We start from the raw sequence: 20,116 nt of genomic DNA, 5'->3' as shown, positions 1-20,116 counted from the left end.
TTCTGGATGATTCTTTTAAATGTCAGTCTGCTCTTCATCACTGTTAAATTGAGATCCAAGTCTGTATCTGAATCTGGGCATGCATTGCAACCTAATATCTAATTTTGGAATTTATCTGACCATAATATAATCAAGCTGCAATCTTCCTGTGTCTCCAGGCCTTTTTGTCCTCTTACAATTCCTCACTCATTCCTGGTGCCATATCCTACTGCAGCATTACCATCACCCTTGAGTACTATATTATCATCTCCCTTTTCATATTGCATTACTTATTTGCTTTCCTCATATACTTTCTCTGTCTCTACAGCTTCTGCTTGTGACATGATATCAGCATATATATCTCAACTTTTGTAGTTGGTTTGATGTCAATTCTGATAACACCACCCTATCACAGAATGTTCCATGGTAACTCTCTCCCCTGCTTTCCTATTCATAAGAATTCATACTAGTGTTATACTGTTTTCTGCTTCTGTTATTAGCCCATGTCCATCTGATCATAAATTCTTATCTTTCCACTTCATGTCACATCACTTTGCTGATCCCTTTGCTTTTCCCTTTTCAAGTTTTATGGCTTCACTACCATGTTCAAACTTCTGACATTCCCCATTCTGATTTGTAGAACATTTCATTATTGTTGGTTATTCAGTCTTTTTCTCATTATCACTTCCCCTTGACAGTCTCCTCTTGGTGATATAAATGGTGAATTAATCCAGAATCTTTTGCAAATGGAGAGATCATCATCATACTTTTTTAGTAAGAGGTCACATGTCATGTAGATACAAATAATGTGCTTGACACAGTATTCCTATTTCCTTCTGCAGCCTCATCTTGTTGATTACTGCTGCTTCTTCCACTTTTACAGTCGGTTTCCTATCCCAAGGGCAAGGAGGTACCCCCAACCTCTGTTGGCTCCTTGGGCTTCTTTAACAAGGCCATTGCTGGAATGAGGGTGCTTCCTTATGCTGGAAGTCTTTGGTCACCATTGCTGATGATTTTTATTCAAAATTGAAGTAGTTTCTGGGATTAAGTCTTGAACATTTTGTTTTTGTATGTCCAGCCTTGTGATTGGATGTCTTGGAGGCTTCGGCCGTTCACTTCTGTAATAAAGTGAAACCCCACAACCATCCTTATGATGTCATTTATTGTATGGCTACAGTTTCAGCAGTTCAGCCTGCGAAAGCCACTTACAGAAGTTGGCCACTGATACATTGTGTATACAGATGGTTTTAACCCTCTCAGCATCAACTTAGCTCTGAAGATGGTGCACTGAGGCACCGAAACTGGAGCCATACAGTAAATGACATCATCAGGGCAGTTGTAGGTATTTCAGTTTAGTACTGGCCATTTTGATTCCTTATGTAGACTGAAAGAAAAAAAAATCAGAACACTAGAAAATAATTACTGTAGAGTAATGAAATTTCAGAAATACATTTGTCTAGGCAACATACTTCAGTGGTTAACATTGCATGATCACAGGTTAATGTAAGTGCAAGGTAATCCATTGCAGGTGTGAAATTCTGGTGTATTAATAACTGATGTAACTGTCAGAATGTTGAATGCAAGCATGCATATATGCATGCATTGTGTTGTACAGGAAGCGGATGTCAATTTTTGGGATGGAGGTATGTCAGTTGCACTTCGTCAGTCAGTATACAGATGGTTAATGCTGCTTGTGAATGATGCATGATGCTAGAGAGCTGTCATCCGTTGATGTCCCATATGGGCTTGATTGGAGACCACTCTGATGATTGAGCAGACCATGCAACATGTTGGCACTCTTGCTCTGTAGAGCATGTTGTGTTACAGCAGTGGTATATGGGTGAGAATTTTCCTGTTGGAAAACACCCAATGGAATGCTGTTCATGAATGTTGTCAAAACATGTTGAATCACCAGATTAGCATACAAATTTGCAGGCAGGGATTGTGGGATAACCACGGGAGTGCTCCTGCTGTCATACAAAATTTCACTGCAGACCATAATTCCAGGTGTAAATCCAGTGTGTCTAGCACGCAGACAGGTTGGTTGCAGGCCCTCAACTTGTGTCGTCTTAACCAACATACGGCTATCACTGACAATGAGACAGAACCAGCTTTCATCAGAAAACACAAGAGATCTCCACCCTGCCTTCCAATGAGCTCTCGCTTAACACTGCAGAAGTCGCAAATAGTGGCAGTTTGGGGTCAGTGGAATGTACACTATGTGGCGTCTGGCTCAAAAACGTCCTTAGATTGGTAACAGTTCATTGTGTCACTGTGGTGCCAACTGATGCTCAAATCGCTGCTGCAGTTGCAGTATGCTGCACCAGACCCGTGCACTAAACATGATGGCTTTCCCTCTTGGTAGTGCCAAGTGGACATCCAGAGCCCAGTCTTCTTATACCATGCATTCTCCTATCAGGTGTTTCTGCAGTATCTCAGAAGGAACATCCAACTTCTCATAGCCCTATTACACAACGTCAGTGATATGTTGATAACAGTATCTTTGTTGCCTTTAAGGCATTTTTGACTAAAATCAGTGCACCACATCCAATCTCAAAGATTAACTAATGCTCATGACAGTTACTGTGTGTATTTAAAGCAAACCTGATATGCATCCTCATAGTGCCACTACCAGTGCCACTCTTTTTTAGACTGGCATAAAATTTGAGAGACATCATCTTTCAGATGTAGAAACACATCTACCAGCTTTTGTTTGTCACACAACGCCTTCTTGATGTTGTGACTTTTTTCGTGAGTGTATTATTGTTCAACAGTGATATGGAAAGGCTATATTACTGCTCACCACATAGAGAAGGTTTTGTGTCACAAACAGGCACAGTGAAAGAGAATGCTAGAAATATGTCAGGTTTCGGACAAAGTCAGAAGTAAGAAACTCAACACATTCACACCACGAGTCGCACACATATGACCTATGTCTCCTGGCTCCAATATCTGAATGCAATGGCTAGTGGGGGTAAGGAATAGGAATGCTGTGGTGAGGAGTTAGTGTTAGCAGGTTAGGGGTGCGGGAAGATGCCAGTGTTGCCTGCACGAGCATGCAGGGACATGTTGGTGACAGGGTAGGGTGTCTGGGTGCAGTGTTGGGAGGCCTTGCTGAGGAGTAGTAGTTTGTTCGGGGGGGGGGGGGGGGGGGGGGTTGAGAGAGGGGAGAAAAGGAAGAAATTATGCAGTAGAGTTGGAAGGATAGAAGGCATGTGCTGTGCTGGAGCAGGAGCAGGGAATGGGATAGGCAGGTGGAGGACAGAGACTATTGAAGGTTGAGGCCAGGAGGGTTCAGGAAAATTCCTGTATCTCCCCTTCCGTGCCGCCAGTCCAGTACTACACATTCTATCGTGCCACCAATGCACCCTTATAGTCCTTTCTTCTTGACTTCTCTCTTCTCCCTTTACTCCTGTCCCCCAACCTAACCCATAGCACAAACACCTGTTGCTGCACCCTGCCAGCCTATCCCATTCCCACTGTGTCCCGACATGATCCTGCAGGCAGCACTGGCATTCTCTCTACCACTATCCTGCTGTTCCTCTCCCTCTTTGTTGCATTCCTCTTCCTTACCCCTCCCAGCTAGAGTGCTATTGACATCAGATGCAGTTACATTCAGACCTTGGTTCCAGTAGTCAGTAGTCAATAGTCGTGTGTGTGAATCTGTGTGTGTTTTCTGCTTCTTCAGAAGGACTTATCTGAAATATTCCTAACATCCTTTTTCATTGTGCCTTTCTGCGACTCAGTGCCTCCACCATGTGATGAGTAGCAAACAGTCTATCCTTTCCATATTGTTGTTACTCATCCTGGTCTTTCCACTGTTATATTATTGTTCAAATTTACACCACTTCTGCAGCCTTAGCTTTGTCGCCATTACTCTCTGCCTGGCTGACCATTGAGCAATTTAACTTCCATTTGTCAATGCTTCTGTCACCTCTCTCTCTCCTCACTAACCTATCAAACCGTGCCTACAGGACCTCATACTCTACTTGGATGAATTCCCACAACACCATATCTCCTCTCCCTGATTGGGCCATACTGTCAAGCAGTTGATTATATTTATATCATATTTATCAGAGCTACAAATTTGAGAATGATAAGTTTGCACCTGTGTGTGCAAAATGTGGAAAATTCTGCAACATCTTTGGAAGCAGTCTGTGAGTGGTAGCTGCATGTGATGAAGTGTAGGCCAATATCAAGTATGTGTAGACAGTTGTTGCACAACAGACATAATTCCACTGTTATTTCTTTTAAATACTAATTAATGTGTACCAGTAAAAATTGAAGACATGGTTTGTCACGTTCCGTATGATTATGTTAGCCAATGTATTTGGCAATTTCTTACTGTTAACTCATTTGTCAATGTTTGCATTTTGAAAATTTAAAGGGAGTCCCATACAAATTTGCTTTCGATGCCTATGTCCTTAAGGATATGTCAGGCCTTGGTGCACATCTACAGAGCAGCAAGTTGATTTTATAGTGTATTCTGAGTCGTATATATCTAAAATTTCATGCGTGTTTTTCTGTTTAGAAGGTTTACTCCCACCTTTTTTTAACTGTAAGTGTAAATTCAGAAATTGTAGAAGTGACATTGATAGGGGTGCACTACACAAAGGAAGCAGCTACTCGGGTAGCAGAGTACGTGTGAAGTGAACATGGTTTGTTTTCAAGCTAGGCAGTAGTTTGAGGTACTCTGATAAGCACTCATCAGATGACATGCAGATAACAAATCCAGACCACATTCGGAGTAAAGCCATTTCGACTGTCTAAATTTTAGCAGTAAATTGTCGATGTATTCATAACAAAGTACTGTTGCTGTCCTCAACAAAATTTCTCATGCTCAAATTATTCTTGGAGCCAGGAGCTGGCTGAAACCCGAGGTAAATAATTGTGAGATATTTAGTAATTTGCAGAACATACATCGAAAATATATTTAGGCACCATATGAGGGAGGGTGTTCATTGCAGTTGACAAAAATATTGTCTCTGTTGACGTCAAATTCGAATGGCAGTGTCATTACCTGGTCACATATAAGACCCGTTTCACACTGGGACACTGGTGACGGTCACCAGCAAAGGTCACAGACAGAGGTACATTCATCTGAACTGGAGCATTCACACCGGGATGCTACACTGCCTCACCGAGACACTGTGACCCAGCAGTGAATCACCCTTGCCACATGTGAGGGACAAGGTCACTGTGTTTGCAGCAGTCACCACTGGACATGCATTAGTTTGAATTGCAGTGTTCACACTGGAACACAAATCACAGACACAGCGATGCAGATTTGCCAACCGACAGGCAGTCATTTCTGAGACAATGACGCGAAACATTCGTTCTACATTACACTGCATGCATTGTAGCCATGAGTTTAGATTTGGTTAACACGGAAGATTTTGTAAGTGAAATAGAAAGTCATCGTGCTATTTGGGATATGAAAAGCGAAGACTATAGCAACAAAGTGATGAAAACGAATGCGTGGCAAGAAATTATAACGATGTTTGTGCCTGATTTCAGTGAGAAGAGGATGGATGAGAAAAACAAAATTGGTAAGTTATATATTCTTTTTTCAAATTTAATACCTTATTTTTCGGACCATAAAAGGCTAGCAAAATTTAGTTGCTACCCCTGTACGAGTCCATTTCACTAACTGATCAGTTGGCAATACCTGCGTTGTCGGACTCTAGTGTTCCAGAAGTGTTCACCACAGTCACCAGTGACCATCACTGGCAACCATCACCAGTATCCAGTGTGAAACGGGCCTGAAAGGTCGAGGTAAAACAAAATTAATTGATGGATGTTTTTACCTGCCACCCAATTCTGCACAACAGTTTTAGAATTGTTCAAAGAAATTGTACACTCAGCAGCATGGTCACATCCAGATCATGCAATATTTGGAGGTAACTTTGATCTATCGAGTTAGACTGGGATGTCAGTGGATTCATTGAAGAGGTAGAGACAGTCAGTCTTATGAAGTACTTTCAAAAACTTTCGGAAAACTGCCTTGAGCAACTAGTTAGGCCACCCACATGCATTGGAAATATTTTAGACCTTGTAACTAAAAGCAGGCTTGACCTTATCAATAGCATCTTAATAGAGACAGGAATTAATGGTCATGATAGCATCATAGCAGTTGTGCTTTTTAATGGTGATAAATCAATCAAGAAGGCTAGGAGAGTATTTCCGCGAGAAAAAAGCAGATAAGAAGTTATTGACATCCTACTTAGATAATGCATTGACATCATTTAGTTCCATTATGCTGGAACAGAGGAATTATGGGCAAAGTTTAAATGGACTGTACATTGTACTCTGGAGATTTACGTGCCGAGCTAGTGGACAAAAGACGGGAAACACCCACTGTGGTTTAACAACGAAATTCGCAGACAAATGTTAGTAGAAATTCGTGCAGTGGTAAAGAGATTGATGTGCAAAGCATACAACAGTTACCACTGTCACATGTTAGCAAAAGACCTTGCTAAAAACCCAAGAAAATTCTGGCCTTGTGAAAAATCGCCAAGTAGGTGTAAAACTTATATCCGTTCACTTGTTGAGCAGTCTGGTGGGGCAGTAGAAGATAGCAAATGGAAGACAGAAGTTTTAAATTTCACATTTAAGAAATCATTCATGCAGGAGGATCATACAAACAAACCTTCGTTTGGCCATCGCATGGACTTTCATATGGAGGACATAGTAATAATCATTCCTGGTGCAGAGAAACAACTGGAAGTGTTGAAATCGAGTAACTCACTAAATTCGGATGGAATCCCAGACTGGTTCTTCAAAGAGTAATCTATAGCATTGGCCACTTACTTATCTTGAATTTATCATGAATCATTCGTCCTATGCAAAGTCCCAAGTGACTGGCAAAAAGTACAGGTGACTCCTGTATATAATATGTGTAAAAGAATGGGCTCACAAAATTACGGGCCAATATCCTTAACCTCGGTTTGCTTCAGAATTCTTGAACATATTCCTTGAGATGGAAAAGCTGCTGTCCATGAATCAGCACGGTATTAGAAAGCATCACTTGTGCGAAATTCTGCTTGCCCCCTTCTCACATAATATCCTGTGAACCATGGATTAAAGGCAACAGGCAGATTCCATATTACTAGATGTCCAAAGAGCATTTGACACGGAGCTCCACTACAGAGTTTTAATGAAGGTGTGAGCGTATGGAATAGATTCCCAGATATGAGAGTGGCTCAAAGACTTCTGAAGAAACAGAACCCAGCATGTTGTCCTTGATGGTGAGTGTTCACCAGAGACGGGCCCCAGGGAAGTGTGATAGGACCGCTGTTATTTTGTATATCCCATTCTGTGGGTACATGAAGGTGACGTTGCGTGACTATTAGGATACAATGTGACTCGAGCAATTTCCTAGTTTGTGTGATGAATGGCAGCTAGTTTTAAATGTGGAAAATGTAAGTTAATGCAAAACAATAGGAAAACAAAGCCATAATGTTTGAATATAGCATTAATAATGTGTTGCATGACACAGTCACGGCATTTAAATATCTTGGCATAACATTGCGAAGCAGTATGGAGTGAAAGAAGCTTGTAAGTATTGCAGCAGGGAAGGCAAATGGTAATCTTTGGTTTATAAGAAGAATTTTAGGAAAGTGTGTTTAATCTATAAAGGAGAGCTCGTATAGAACACCAGTGCACTCATTCTTGAGTACTGCTAGAGTGTCTGGGGTTTGCAGCAGGTCAGATTGAAGAAAGACGTTGAAGCAGTTCAGAGGCAGGCTTCTAAATTGGTTACCAACGGGTTCAGACAACACACAAGTATTATTGAGATGCTTCGGGAACTCAAATGGAAATCCCTGGAGGGAAGGCAATGTTCTTTTTGAGGAACACTATTGAGAAAATTTAGAGAACAGGCATTTGAAGCTGACAGTATAACAATTCTGCTGTTGCCAATATACATTTCATGTGAGGACCACAAAGATAATAGAAATTAAGGCTCGTACAGAGGCATGTAGACAGTCATTTTCCCCTCACTCCATTTTTTAGAGGAACAGAAAAGGAAGCAACTAATAGTGATATGGAGTACCCTCCACCATGCAGTATACAGTGACTTGAGAAGAATGTATAAGGAGTCTAGATGTAAATGTAAGAGTACAAGTGTCTATTGAAAACAAGCTTTGGCCGTTTTTGCTGCATTCAAGACAATGCATCACTCAGAGTGTTACATGTTGTTGTGTGATCATTCTGTCATCGGCGTAAACACTAAGTACATTTGAAGATGACTAGCAACTGAGCTGAAAAGAGTTGTATGACTAAAACTATAACATAACTGGCAACTGTAGCATATGATTTCTGTAAAATGAATCTGACTGTTTATTTTATTATCCATTTCCTTTCAACATGTACCATGTCTATGTTCACTTTTTGCCTTTTTGTCGTCCTGTTTTCTCCTTGGTTTTGAGTAAAGACTCTGTTTTGTTTCACATCTCAATGTTAATGCTTGTGTATTAAATTTTGTAATACATAAACAAACTATCTGTGCTATAAAACATATAACTTTTTTTTTTCAAAGCGTTAATGAAAACTTACCATTTTGCAGAAGCTTATACTACGGCTGCTGCCACAATTGCCATTGGATTCATCCAGCCTGGCTCAGCTGTGGGGAAGGGTGGTTCGTGGCCTTGCTTCACCACCAAGGCGAGATGTGGAAGCTCTGTATCCTTATTTCCATCAATGGCTCGCTGCCCAGGCTGAAATGTTGCCACTAATCAGCATTGTACGCAGTCCACCTCGCTCCTTCTCTGTCACTAACAAGGTGAAGATATTTCTTTCACTCAAGAAGTATATGTTGTAAGATACCATTATTAAGCAATTCTAAAATTCTCTTTTGTATGTTGGGAAACCTAATGCAGCCATTTAAGTATTAGATAATGTTCAAAAATATAAAAATTATAGCTATTGACACAATATGGAGCAATTGTTGAAGAGGGATATTCAGTATAGCAACCGTATATTTTTGTAATGTTTTACACAGTCATTACTTCTTTGGCTCACACCCATTACTCAGTAACACAAGTCTGCAAGAAAATATTTTTTGAAAGTTGTTTGAAATTTGATAACTGACTTTTATTTACTTTTCAGTGCTGATTTCAAAAACGCAGTCCATTTTTTTTTTTTTTTTTTTTTTTTCATGTCAGGTTTTCTCACAAAAAAAGGGAGTATTTTTGGGTATAATAACAAAATTTAAGCAATTTATCACATTTTTTCCAACAGTATAAAATTTTATTTTATTTATAAATCATGTTCTAAACTACATTTCCAGTACACTTCCATTTCTCTTTTAGCTCATAAACCCTTATAATAATGCTTCCACTTTCTGTCGAATCTTCTTTTATTGCTTTTCCGGTTGTGGACTTTTTGAGGATCATCTCTCTTTATCATACAGCAGTAGTATTGGTGGAATCTTTCGCCTTGCTCTTCGTTTACATTACCAAGGTTTGCAGGGATGTAGTAAAGATGTGAGTGCAGAAAATGAACTTTAATGCTCATGTTACAGCCCAACTTCTTAAAGTTGTTGAGCATGTGTGTGACGGTTGTCTTTTGTTTCCTGGGAAACCGGTAACAACTAATTTAAAAGATGTCCATGCTGCCTTTTCTTTTGTTTCCATTTTGTCCACAAAGTTGGGATGTGTCATTAGTTTTCTAATGTCTGGTCTTACAAAGATTCCTTCCTTTAGCTTTGCCTCAGATAAACCAAGAAACTGTCCACAAAGATATCTGAAACACTTCCCTTCTTTTTGCAATGCCTTAACAAATTGTTTCATCAGCCCCAACTTAATGTGAAGTGAGGGAAGTAACACCTTTTTGAGATCCATAAGGCTTTTCCTTTCAACATTTTTAACCCCTACCTGTGAGGTTTTTCTCAAGGGCCAATCTATTTTTATGTAGTGTTGCTTTCTGTCTCTACTGTTCCATTCACAGAGAAAGCAAGGGAACTTTGTATAGCCGCTTTGTTGACCCAGCAGCATTGAAATCACTTTTAAATCACCACATAGTATCCTTTTGTGGTCTGAATAGCAGAGTTTGCTTAAAACCGGTTCAAGGTTTCTGTAACATTCTTTTAAGTGAACCGAGTGTCCAACTGGTATAAAAGTATACTTATTGCCATTGTGTAGTACTGCTTTAAGGCTTCTTTTTGAATAATCAATAAAAAGTCTCCACTCATCAGGAGCATATTCTATTTTGAAACATACCATAAGTCCAGGAACATCACTTCAAAACACCAGGTCACCTTCTTGAGAGAAGAAAGGTACAAATTCCTTTTCCCTCAATGAATACCAAGAAAAGGATGTACCCGGAGCCAACATATGTTTATCTTTCAATCTAGATCCTAAAACCTGTGCCGATTCTTTAGAAAGACCTAAGTCTCTTAACTAAGTCGTTCAGTTCAGATTGTGAGAATGGAATGGGATTGGTTGTGCAAGGATCGTAGCAATCTCTGTCTTGTTCACTATCACCTGCTGAGCCAGTGACTCATGATCACCTATATCATTCAAAGAATCTGGAGGAGAGGGTATTGGTTCTTCAGGTCCATGAGGAACAGGGCAAATGGCTGATTGAATGTTAGGGAAGAAATATCCTTTTTGTTTTTCAAATTGAAACCTCATACATTGCAAGAACAAAAATAGCAGTTATCACTATGATTTTTGGGCTCCCTCCAAACCATTGGTATTCCAAAACGTAAGGGCTACTTTTTACGTTGAAACAGTTACCTCAGTTCTTCAGCATGCACTGAGCAAACTTTGTGTGGGGCCCAAGGCTTATCTTGATCGTCTAACTTTATACCAAATTGGCAAAATATGCTTTTTCAACAAAATCGGAAATGTTTCTTTTGCTTTTTTAACAGTGTAGTTACCACAACTGTAGCAGAAGCAATCTGGCGAGTTTATACATCCTCTGGTAGCCATTGTCCATTATCCATAAAACAACTTTGCAACACAAGAAAACAGTCACTACTTTAAATCACTAATAACAACAACACGTGAAGAGCAAAAGCTCACTGCTTGGTAATTGGGGCGAGGGGGGGGGGGGGGGGGGTTGAGGGGAGGGGAGTGGCAGCAGAAGCACGACAGACAGGCTCTGACGTGAAAATACTGCTGGTTTCTCCTAAGTACTCTTTATTTTACGTATATTTAGTATAAAAACAGCTAAATAACAGTTTGAGGAGATCCTAAAAACCAAAATACAAACTCACTAGAGTGCTGAAATATCGAAAAAAGCTAAAACTAGACAAGCAGTTTGTGAAATAACTGTATGTGATGGAATTTTTTCACTATTTTTCCTGAAATCAGCATTGAAAAGACTATAAAAATCACTTAATAAATTTGAAACAATTTTTATGTCGCAGACCTGTGTAATCTGTTGCCCATAGGAAATAGATACCGTGTGCTTATTGCTACTATACAGCAACAAGGATTTTAGATACAGGGAGTTGCCCACTTGATTGGCATACACTACTTTCACATAATTCAAATATTCATTTTTTTGTTCTGGATACAAAACATTGGAGAATTGCCTTGTAGTGGCTGCCTTGTGTCAACAACACCTGCTAGTGACCGCTTCCTGCAAATTTTGGCTCGTATGTTCCCCAAGGAGAACGAAACAGACCCAGTCATAACTTTAAGGTGTCTAGAATCCCACCAGTGTAATGAATGTGATAAATATAGGAATGGACAGGGAAATGCTGGCTGACTGTACAATAACTTCCAGCTCATTCAGTAAACCTTTCAGGGTAACAATTGGAAGTAGGGAGCAGTGGAAGAATGAGGCAAGATACTTGTCAGGACACCTGGTCTGATTTACTGAGGGCTTGAAACAACTGAAGGTGCTGGGGCCGGTGTATACAAAGTGCAGCCTACACTAGGGGGTAATTTCTCAATGGAAGCTGGCCACGATATTTCAGGTGGAAATATTTGCTTTCACAGCATGTGCAGAGGAGATTCTATGTAGATGCTACAAGAATTATTACTTCTATATTCATTCAGACAGTCAAGCAGCTCTGAAATCTGTATCAGCCCATGTAGTGGGGTCAAAGGTCATTCTCTCAGGAATTAGTAGCAGTGAATAAGCTGATAGGCTAGACAGGACAGGTGCGACAACTCCATTTATGGGAATGCAACCTGTCTTAACCACCATTAAGGTAATAGTAAAATCAAAACTACATAGCTAGATCATGAGCATCACCTAGAATATTGGACTAAGATCCAGAAAACAAGAACATGGCAAACTATTAATGCCAGAGCCATCTTTTAAGAGAAGTATTACAATTGTGGGCTTGCAAATGAGACAGATTGCCCGTGGTAAGATTAATGACTGGTCATGGGACCTTCAAGAAACACTTGCACACAATGGGCGTAGAGAAAGAAGCAACTAAGTATAGGCTATGTTGTGAAGGAGAAGAAACTGCGTCACATTTCATTTGTAGTGTGAAGACACAGAATATTTGAGCCTTTAATTCTTGAAGAAGTTGTAACTCACAAAGAAATAGCAAAGGATCTCCTACACCACTTTAAGGGTACAGGCTGATATTACTAGAATGACAGGGAGAGAAATCACACAGTATTCTCGGTTCCAGTGTGGCCAACAGTAGAATAAGACCTGTTGTTTTGTCTCACTATGTAAATCAAATTAAGTAAATACCAGGTAGGATCCATTTTACATTGTATGGAATGGACCATCACAATATTCCTTGTTACCCAAAGCAGTTTTTGATTTCTCAGATGAGCACTTTCAGGCTGTCTTATTTTGGCTATAGCTTTGTCTGTATCTCATAGCAAAGTTTGTTTCTAGTTCTATAAGGTTTATTAAGTCTCCCGTAATCTATTCCTTCAGACAGTTGCAAATATGTAGGTGGTGCAAACATTTTTGATCAATTTATAAGACTGTTTCAGGACGAATAGTGAATTATGAGGTGGCAGTGTAGACTAGTTTGAATAAAACATGTTGTAAAACATGTGCTCAGTTTTTATTGGCTGCATAGATAAGCTTCAGTTTGAATTGTGGTACTCCATTGCAATGGGTTGATTTATCAATTATCAATTTTGTTTTGAGTTTCAAATTATGAAATCGTGTTTGAGTTTTCGTAATTGAATTTTTCAGTTAAGATTGTGACTTATTGGTCGGGTCTACTGTAACATTTAAATATGCTGCACATGTTTACAAATGCTGGGTATGCCAATGTGGTATTTGTTTACGGGTTTTGTAATGGAAACACTGCTGCTGCTTGTATAGAATATGGTAGATGATTTCACAACTGTGTAGTAACAGAGCCAAAAGTTTTTACTCATGTTTTCACTAAACAGCAGGAGACTGGTGCAGTGCCCATCAGTCATAGTTCATCGGAATGTGCAAATGAACAAAATGTGGATGTAGTAGAATACATCAGTCAGTTGGTAGAATGTAGTTCTTCATCAACTGCATGTAGAATTTTTACACAGATCAGTCCACATATAAGAATATGGCAGACATGATGTATACAAGGCTTCTGTACTTGCCATTTACAGTGGATTTGAGAAAGAGATGAAGATTGATGATTGGAATTTTATAGTTGGCTAATTGCAAATCACCAAGTAATCCCATTAATGCTGTTCACTAATGAAGCCACTTTCATTTTTATTAGTATCAGTAAGGCTTGTAGCTCACACTGGTGGTCCAACAAAAATACACAGTCCTCTGTGGAGACACATTTTCAAAAACACTTCTCTGTAAATGTGTTATGTGATAGTCACTTGATTGTGTTACTGCATTATCTTATAGTGCCCCATTATCTGGACTTCCTTAAAACCAGCTTCTAGTGTTATTGGAAGAAATATCTTTGGCTACAAGGAAGGTTATGTTCTTCCAGTATGGTGGCCACCCTTTCCCCTGAACATTCTAAGTCATCAGGAGACACATCATCTAAGCCTAACATTTCCTGGAAGTTAGATCAGCAGAAATGGTCATGTTTCTTGGCCACCACTGTCCCCGGGCCGTACTCCTATAGATTTTTGGCTGTGGGGTGGTTGAAATGTGAATTCTACAAAGAAGTAGGAAGCATAAGAGAGAGATTGACCATTTGGAATGTGTATAGTACGGTGCCCATAAAAGAAAGCCAAGACAACACCAGAAGAGCTACACATAGTGGTATTAAGATAATTGAAAGGAGCATTAAAATCAGAGGTGGAATTTATAAAAATCAACTTTGAGCTTTGCATGTGCATTTGCTACCACTTTCTGTGAGTGTTTAGTCAGGTTACCTTCTAAAAACTGTGTCTCTGAAACCAACACGAATTGGACACATTATATACATTGCTTTATTTGAATTAGTCTTGACTAGCACTTCCTAAAATATTTACCATTCCTCCTGAAGGATCCTGTATACAAATAAGCAGAAGTCCCCAGTATTATTTGAATATAGCATTATCAATAAACCACTAGATTCTTTAGCATGGTTTAAGTAAAGCTGTAATTGAACAGTGGCACAGTGCACAGAAATGTACGCATTACATTATTTTAGTGTTCCCTTATGCTTGTGACACAGTTAAACCAAAGAAATAAAATAAGTAGATCATCAATTGGTCACACTCACCCCATGGATGAACATATGGCTCCAAGCCCTTGGAATAATACTTCCCTTTCATTCTAGCAGCTCTAACCTCTGCCTTATTCTGCCGGTCAGTGCCACGAGTCCTCTTATTAGCATACACTCTGGGCATGCTTCAGCAACAGTCGTGGGGACATGACAGTGGAGAGCAGGCTTTTTGGCTTAACTGCCCAGCTCACTAGTGTGCTACAGGGGCACCTGGCACACCCTAAATCAGTGAGACTTAACTAGACAAGCAAAGCTCTGTCTGGCTGAACGTTTATTACCCTAGTGCCTCCTAGAAACAGAATTGATTTTTCTGCTCAAACATTTGACAGGTGAACTTTGAGGGAGTACAAACACAACCAACAAAGAAAGCTCAAGTGGTGGACAATCTTCCGGAGAGAACAAAATAAAAAAATTATGGTAAAGAGGGTAATGGGGAACAAACTTTGTCAAAATTCATTTATAGTAGTTATGAGAGAGGAGGGATCCTTTGAAATGATCTCCGTTTTACATATTCCCAAAGCCGTAAAGCAATTGCTGGTTCTTTGAAAGAAGTCAAATGACTTAGAAACAGCATTTTACTGGTTGAAATAGCAATGTCAAAGTGTGTAAGCTGCTGAAGAGCAAAAAATAGGTAACTACCTTAAAATAATTGAAATGTGTAACACCCTTGATTTCAGGAAGAGGATAAGTCACCAGCCTTGATATAATGGAAATAGAAGAATAATAGTCAATGTGAACATCACAGAAGTGAAAAAATTATGAAGAAAGTAAGTGGGTCACTAAAAAAAAAGACATTAATTTTAATATTTTAACACTTCCATACTACCAGAGCATATCATGGCTGTTCTTATCTGTCTCAAAATTAGACCCTATATACAAAACCCAGTGCAAAGCCACATGAAGCAAATGAATTGTGTACATCTCTACTCAAGAGTTTAAATTGTCCAGATGATCATCCTGTGTGATGCAGTGATTGCTGTGTGCTGGTGTTGCTGTCATCGTCATCTCTGAAGATTGGTTGGATGTAGCTCTTCATGCTAGTCTAGCAAGTCTCTTCATCTCTACAGAACTACTGCAGATAACATCCATTTCGACCTTCTTGCTGTATTCAAGACTTCATCTCCATTTACAGTCACTCTCTCTGCCCCCCCCCCCCCCCCCCAAAAAAAAAATCAACGCAACAATTCCTTCCAATACGAAATTGATAATGTCATCATGCCTCGTGCTGTGTCCTATCAAAAGAATCCTTCATTTAATTGAGTTGTACCAAAAATTTCTATTTTCCACAATTCGACTAAGCACCTCCTCATTTGTTATTCGACCTACCAATCTAATCTTCTTAATCTTCTGGTCTGAATTGTGTATCGTCCACATATTGCTTCTGTACAAGGCTGCACTCCAGACAAATACCTCCTGAAAATTCTTCCAAATGCTTAAATTGGTATTAGATGTTAACAAATTCTTGTTTCTCAGAAATGCTTTTCTTACTATTGCCAGTCTGTGTTTTCACCTCTCTGCTCTTCCCATCAGGGATTTTTCTGCCAAAACAGCAAACCTCACCTGTTGCTTTTAGTATTTCATTTCATAATCTGATTTTCTCATAATCACCTGATTTGATTCAACCACAACCCATTACCCTTGTTTTTCTTTTGTTAATGTTCATCTTAATCTGTTTCCCAGACACAACCATTCTGTTTAAAGTCTGTTGCCATGTTGGAAAGAATAAAAATGTTATTAATGAACCTCAAAGTGCTCTCTCTCTCTCTCTCTCTCTCCCTCTCTCTCTCTCTCTCTCTCTCTCTCTCTCTCTATTCTTACTGAATACTCAGACTGAATATCATGGGATATAAGTTACAAGCCTGTCTCACTCCCTACTCAAATACTGCTTCCCTTTCACATCCCTTGACTCTTCAGTTGCCCAAGTGCCATCTGATTTTTGTGCCTGTGTGAATAACCTTTTTCTCCATGTATTTTTCTGTTACTACCTTCAAAATTGCAAAGAACAGAGCTCAGTCACAATTGCCAAAAGCTGCTGACTTCCCTATTTCATCTCTCAGAGCTACCCATTCATCCTCTGTTATGCTCTTTTCCCCCATTCCAGTCAAATGTTGCATAATGTTCTCACTGAAACTCAACATGCTGTGGTTCCTTCAACTTATCCAGGTTTTATTTTTTTTAATTCCTGTCTTTTTGCAATTTTTTTCAGTTTTGTCTGCATTTCATAACAAACTGTGGTCAGAATTCGTATCTGACCCTGCAAAAGCCCTACAGTTTAAAAAATGATTTCAAAATCTCCATCTTACCAATATGTAATTAACCTGAAATCTTCGTGTCCCTCAATCTCCTCCACCAAGCGAGGTGGCAAAATAGTTAGCACACAGGACTCGTATTCAGGTGGATGATGGTTCAAACCCGTGTCCAACCGTCCTGATTTAAGTTTTCCATGATTTCGCTAAATTGCTTCAGGCAAAAGCCAGAATGGTTCCTTTCAAACGGCAAGGTGGAGTTACTATCCTTCCCTAGGTTTTATGGGGGTTATGTTAAAGATTCCCATTCATGAATCCTTTCCTAATCTGAGCTTACGCTCCATTAAACACTAATCCTCCTCCTCCTCCTCCTCCTCCTCCTCCTCCTCTGTCTCTTCCACATATACAACCTTCTTTCACAATTCTTCAACTGAATGATATGGATGATTAACTTATTCTCTGTTTAAAATTCTACCAGGTGGCTTCCTCTTTCATTCATTTCCCCTATAGTCAAGATTCCTATACCATTTTTCCTTCTCTTCCTTTTTCTACTATGTGTGTGCATATTGAAGGAAGAAATTTCAGAGATTGAAGCTGATGAGGAGATTCCAGCTCAGAAAGTCTTCAAGGCAATACAGCCTCAAATTTTCACCTCATCCTTTGCAACAGCTCTGAAGAACTTGTCACCAAGAGCAACATATCAACTTAAATTCAAACATTAGAGTCAAGCATAAATATAAGTATTTGCAGTTGCATCTGCGAAGTGAAAATTCCCTCTGAATTCTCAAGTGCTCCAAAGCTGGTGAAAGGGTCGTCCAAATAAAAATTTTCAATGTTGGGGAAACTAATGAGCTAGCATCTTCACCCATAAAAACACCACCACTTCCAAGTAAAGTGCTAGGTTCAACCAAAAAACTGACCAAAGCCAAAGTAAATTGCCATAAAAACCTAGAATTACTAAACACAGTCACTTTTTGATTTGAAAAAAATGTTGTGGACATAGATGTCTTCATGAAACTGAATAGCCTATCACCTGCACATCACTGCAACAGAAGGAAAATGGAAAAGAAAACCCTCACAGATTGGTAGCTCCCATAATTCATCACAATGTGAACATATTCAGAAGAGAAGTCCACACACAGAGTAAGCCACTATGCCTGTGTCAATAGGGGACACAGTGAGAAGTTTCTCATGCCATGTTCCCTGAACTAGATCTCTCCTCGGAAATGGGGACATTGCTAATAGTGGATTGATGGTTATTTATTACTAGCACATGCTGCACTTCAGCTATCCCCCTCTCCACTAACTTCCTGGCAATAGCCATTGTCACTCATGTGTCGCTAAAACACCATATGTGCTGTATAGTCCCACTTCATGAACCACTTGTTAAAGAGGCTCTTGTAGACCTAATTAAGCATCCTCCCTCCCCAAGTCATTCATAAGTGAAAGAGAGTTTAATGCACACCGTGAAATTTGAGGTTCGCACAATACCTGACCCAGGTGGTCAAGGTCTCATTATTCTGGAAGACATCTGTCTTGTAAACAAATGCCAAATAATATATTTTAGCACAGCTACAGGGGCCGTTCTTATCCGTTGACTCTCAGAGACATTGCAGAGTATGAAGTGGACACTGTTCTATAATTAGGCGCCCTCTTTCATATCTCAGTCCATTTTCCACACAAAGGTCTGCACAGCAGAGTGAACTAGACCCTAGCTCATTATGTAGTTTATAACATAAAGACAGGGACAGAGGGACAACATGATGAAGGCTCATGTCCAGGCCAAAGACCCTAGCAGCCTTTTAGGTCACGAGGGCAGAAGCATGGCGAACACTTGGATGACAGATAAGAATGGGTCAAGATTTTCTGAATTCCGTTAATTGTATTACAAGTGCCATAAGAATGAATGACGGAATTGTTTTAACTTCTCCATCTGACACTGTTCAAGCAGTGGCTAGTTGTTTTCATTGTATAACGTCTGGCGGCAACAAAGATCCCACATTTCGTATATCTGAAAGAAGCTACTGAGAGACTGCAGTTTGACTTACATTGTGACAACTAAGCAGCATGTAAACTGCCTCTTTCCTCTGTGGGAATTGAAAATGCAATAAGATGCTGCTACAGATATAACACCAGGACCTTATGCTGTGTGTAGCGTGCTATATCAGTTGCGTTAAGAATCAAAGTAAATATTTCTTGGTCCCTTTTACTGCATGTGCTCACAGAACTATACCCAAATTCTTGAAGGGGAATCTTTAACATACCCCTCATAAAATCTAGGGAAGGATTGTAACACCACAAGCAATTACCTTAGTGACTCTCATGAGATAATTAAGAAAGACCCTTGATGCTGTCTTTTGTGGATGTTGTAAACAAACATATTAACTGCTCCCAGTATGGATGCAGAAATTTTTGTCCTATACTAGATAACCTGACGTTAAGGGAGGTGGCTGTACAGGAAGCTTCCCCATGTCGACAGCACCATATAAAGATTTTTTATTATATTGATAAAGCAATTTACTCTACTACACAGTGCAACAGACTCAACCAACTTCATAATTACCGCTTCCATGAACAGTTACCACTATGTAATAGTTGTCCTTGCAGGACAAGTACTCTTTACCAAGTGGGATACTTGCTTTCAAGATTTTATAAAAAATAATGTTGTTCCTTAAGGGAACATTTTTAAGTGTTACTTTCTCTACCATTGTTCTAAACAGTATGGTCGCTGAGAATGTTAGAATTTACTGCTCCTCCTCCCATCTAGCATCGATAACTTGTCATTTCAGTTGACACTCCAGAGGCTGACTGATGACAATCAGGTTTCAAGTTTTCAGATGATAAATAATAGTGTGTGTTCATTTTAATCATGCTTGTCATAGCTATAATAAAGTAGAATTGCATTTTGATTGCACCATTCTCCATTTTAGTCTCTCAGGTTCAAAGGTTCCCATGGCATCAAACCTGTGGAACTTTAAATTTAGTAAGAGTACTTAAATCTTGAGACATTGTAAAGTGTATAAGTGAGAAGGTTTGGGGTGCAGATAGGTCATGTCTACAACAGTTTAATAAACATGCATTTGGTTCCGTCAAGATTATAGGTGTACCATTTATGGTTCAGCCAAAACTTCTGTCTTATATTTTGGACACATTACAGCATGCAGGTATCACCCTGAAACAAGAACTCGCAGAAAAAGCCTATTCTAAATCTCTAGTGAACCAGTATTTACTAGTCAATGGCAGCTCCTAATAATGCCATATGCCTTTAAAGAAAAGTCAGTCAGCTAAATTTGTC

The 20,116-nt window shown here is 39.5% G+C and overlaps 1 protein-coding gene across 1 annotated transcript in view; it reads left to right on the top strand.

Annotated features, from left to right (window-relative positions):
- The window catches only part of LOC124711664 (protein PAT1 homolog 1), a 121,712-nt gene that overhangs the window by 89,242 nt on the left and 12,354 nt on the right, over positions 1-20,116 (top strand). The window contains exon 12 of the mRNA XM_047241855.1: positions 8,546-8,761. Within this exon, the coding sequence (XP_047097811.1) occupies positions 8,546-8,761 (216 nt within the window). The remainder of the gene's footprint in view (positions 1-8,545; positions 8,762-20,116) is intronic.

The sequence above is a fragment of the Schistocerca piceifrons genome, chromosome 8 (assembly GCF_021461385.2).
Source record: "Schistocerca piceifrons isolate TAMUIC-IGC-003096 chromosome 8, iqSchPice1.1, whole genome shotgun sequence".
Lineage (NCBI taxonomy): Eukaryota > Metazoa > Arthropoda > Insecta > Orthoptera > Acrididae > Schistocerca > Schistocerca piceifrons.
The sequence above is the reverse complement of the archived record's forward strand: the minus strand, read 5'-3'. Positions and strand labels throughout refer to the sequence as shown.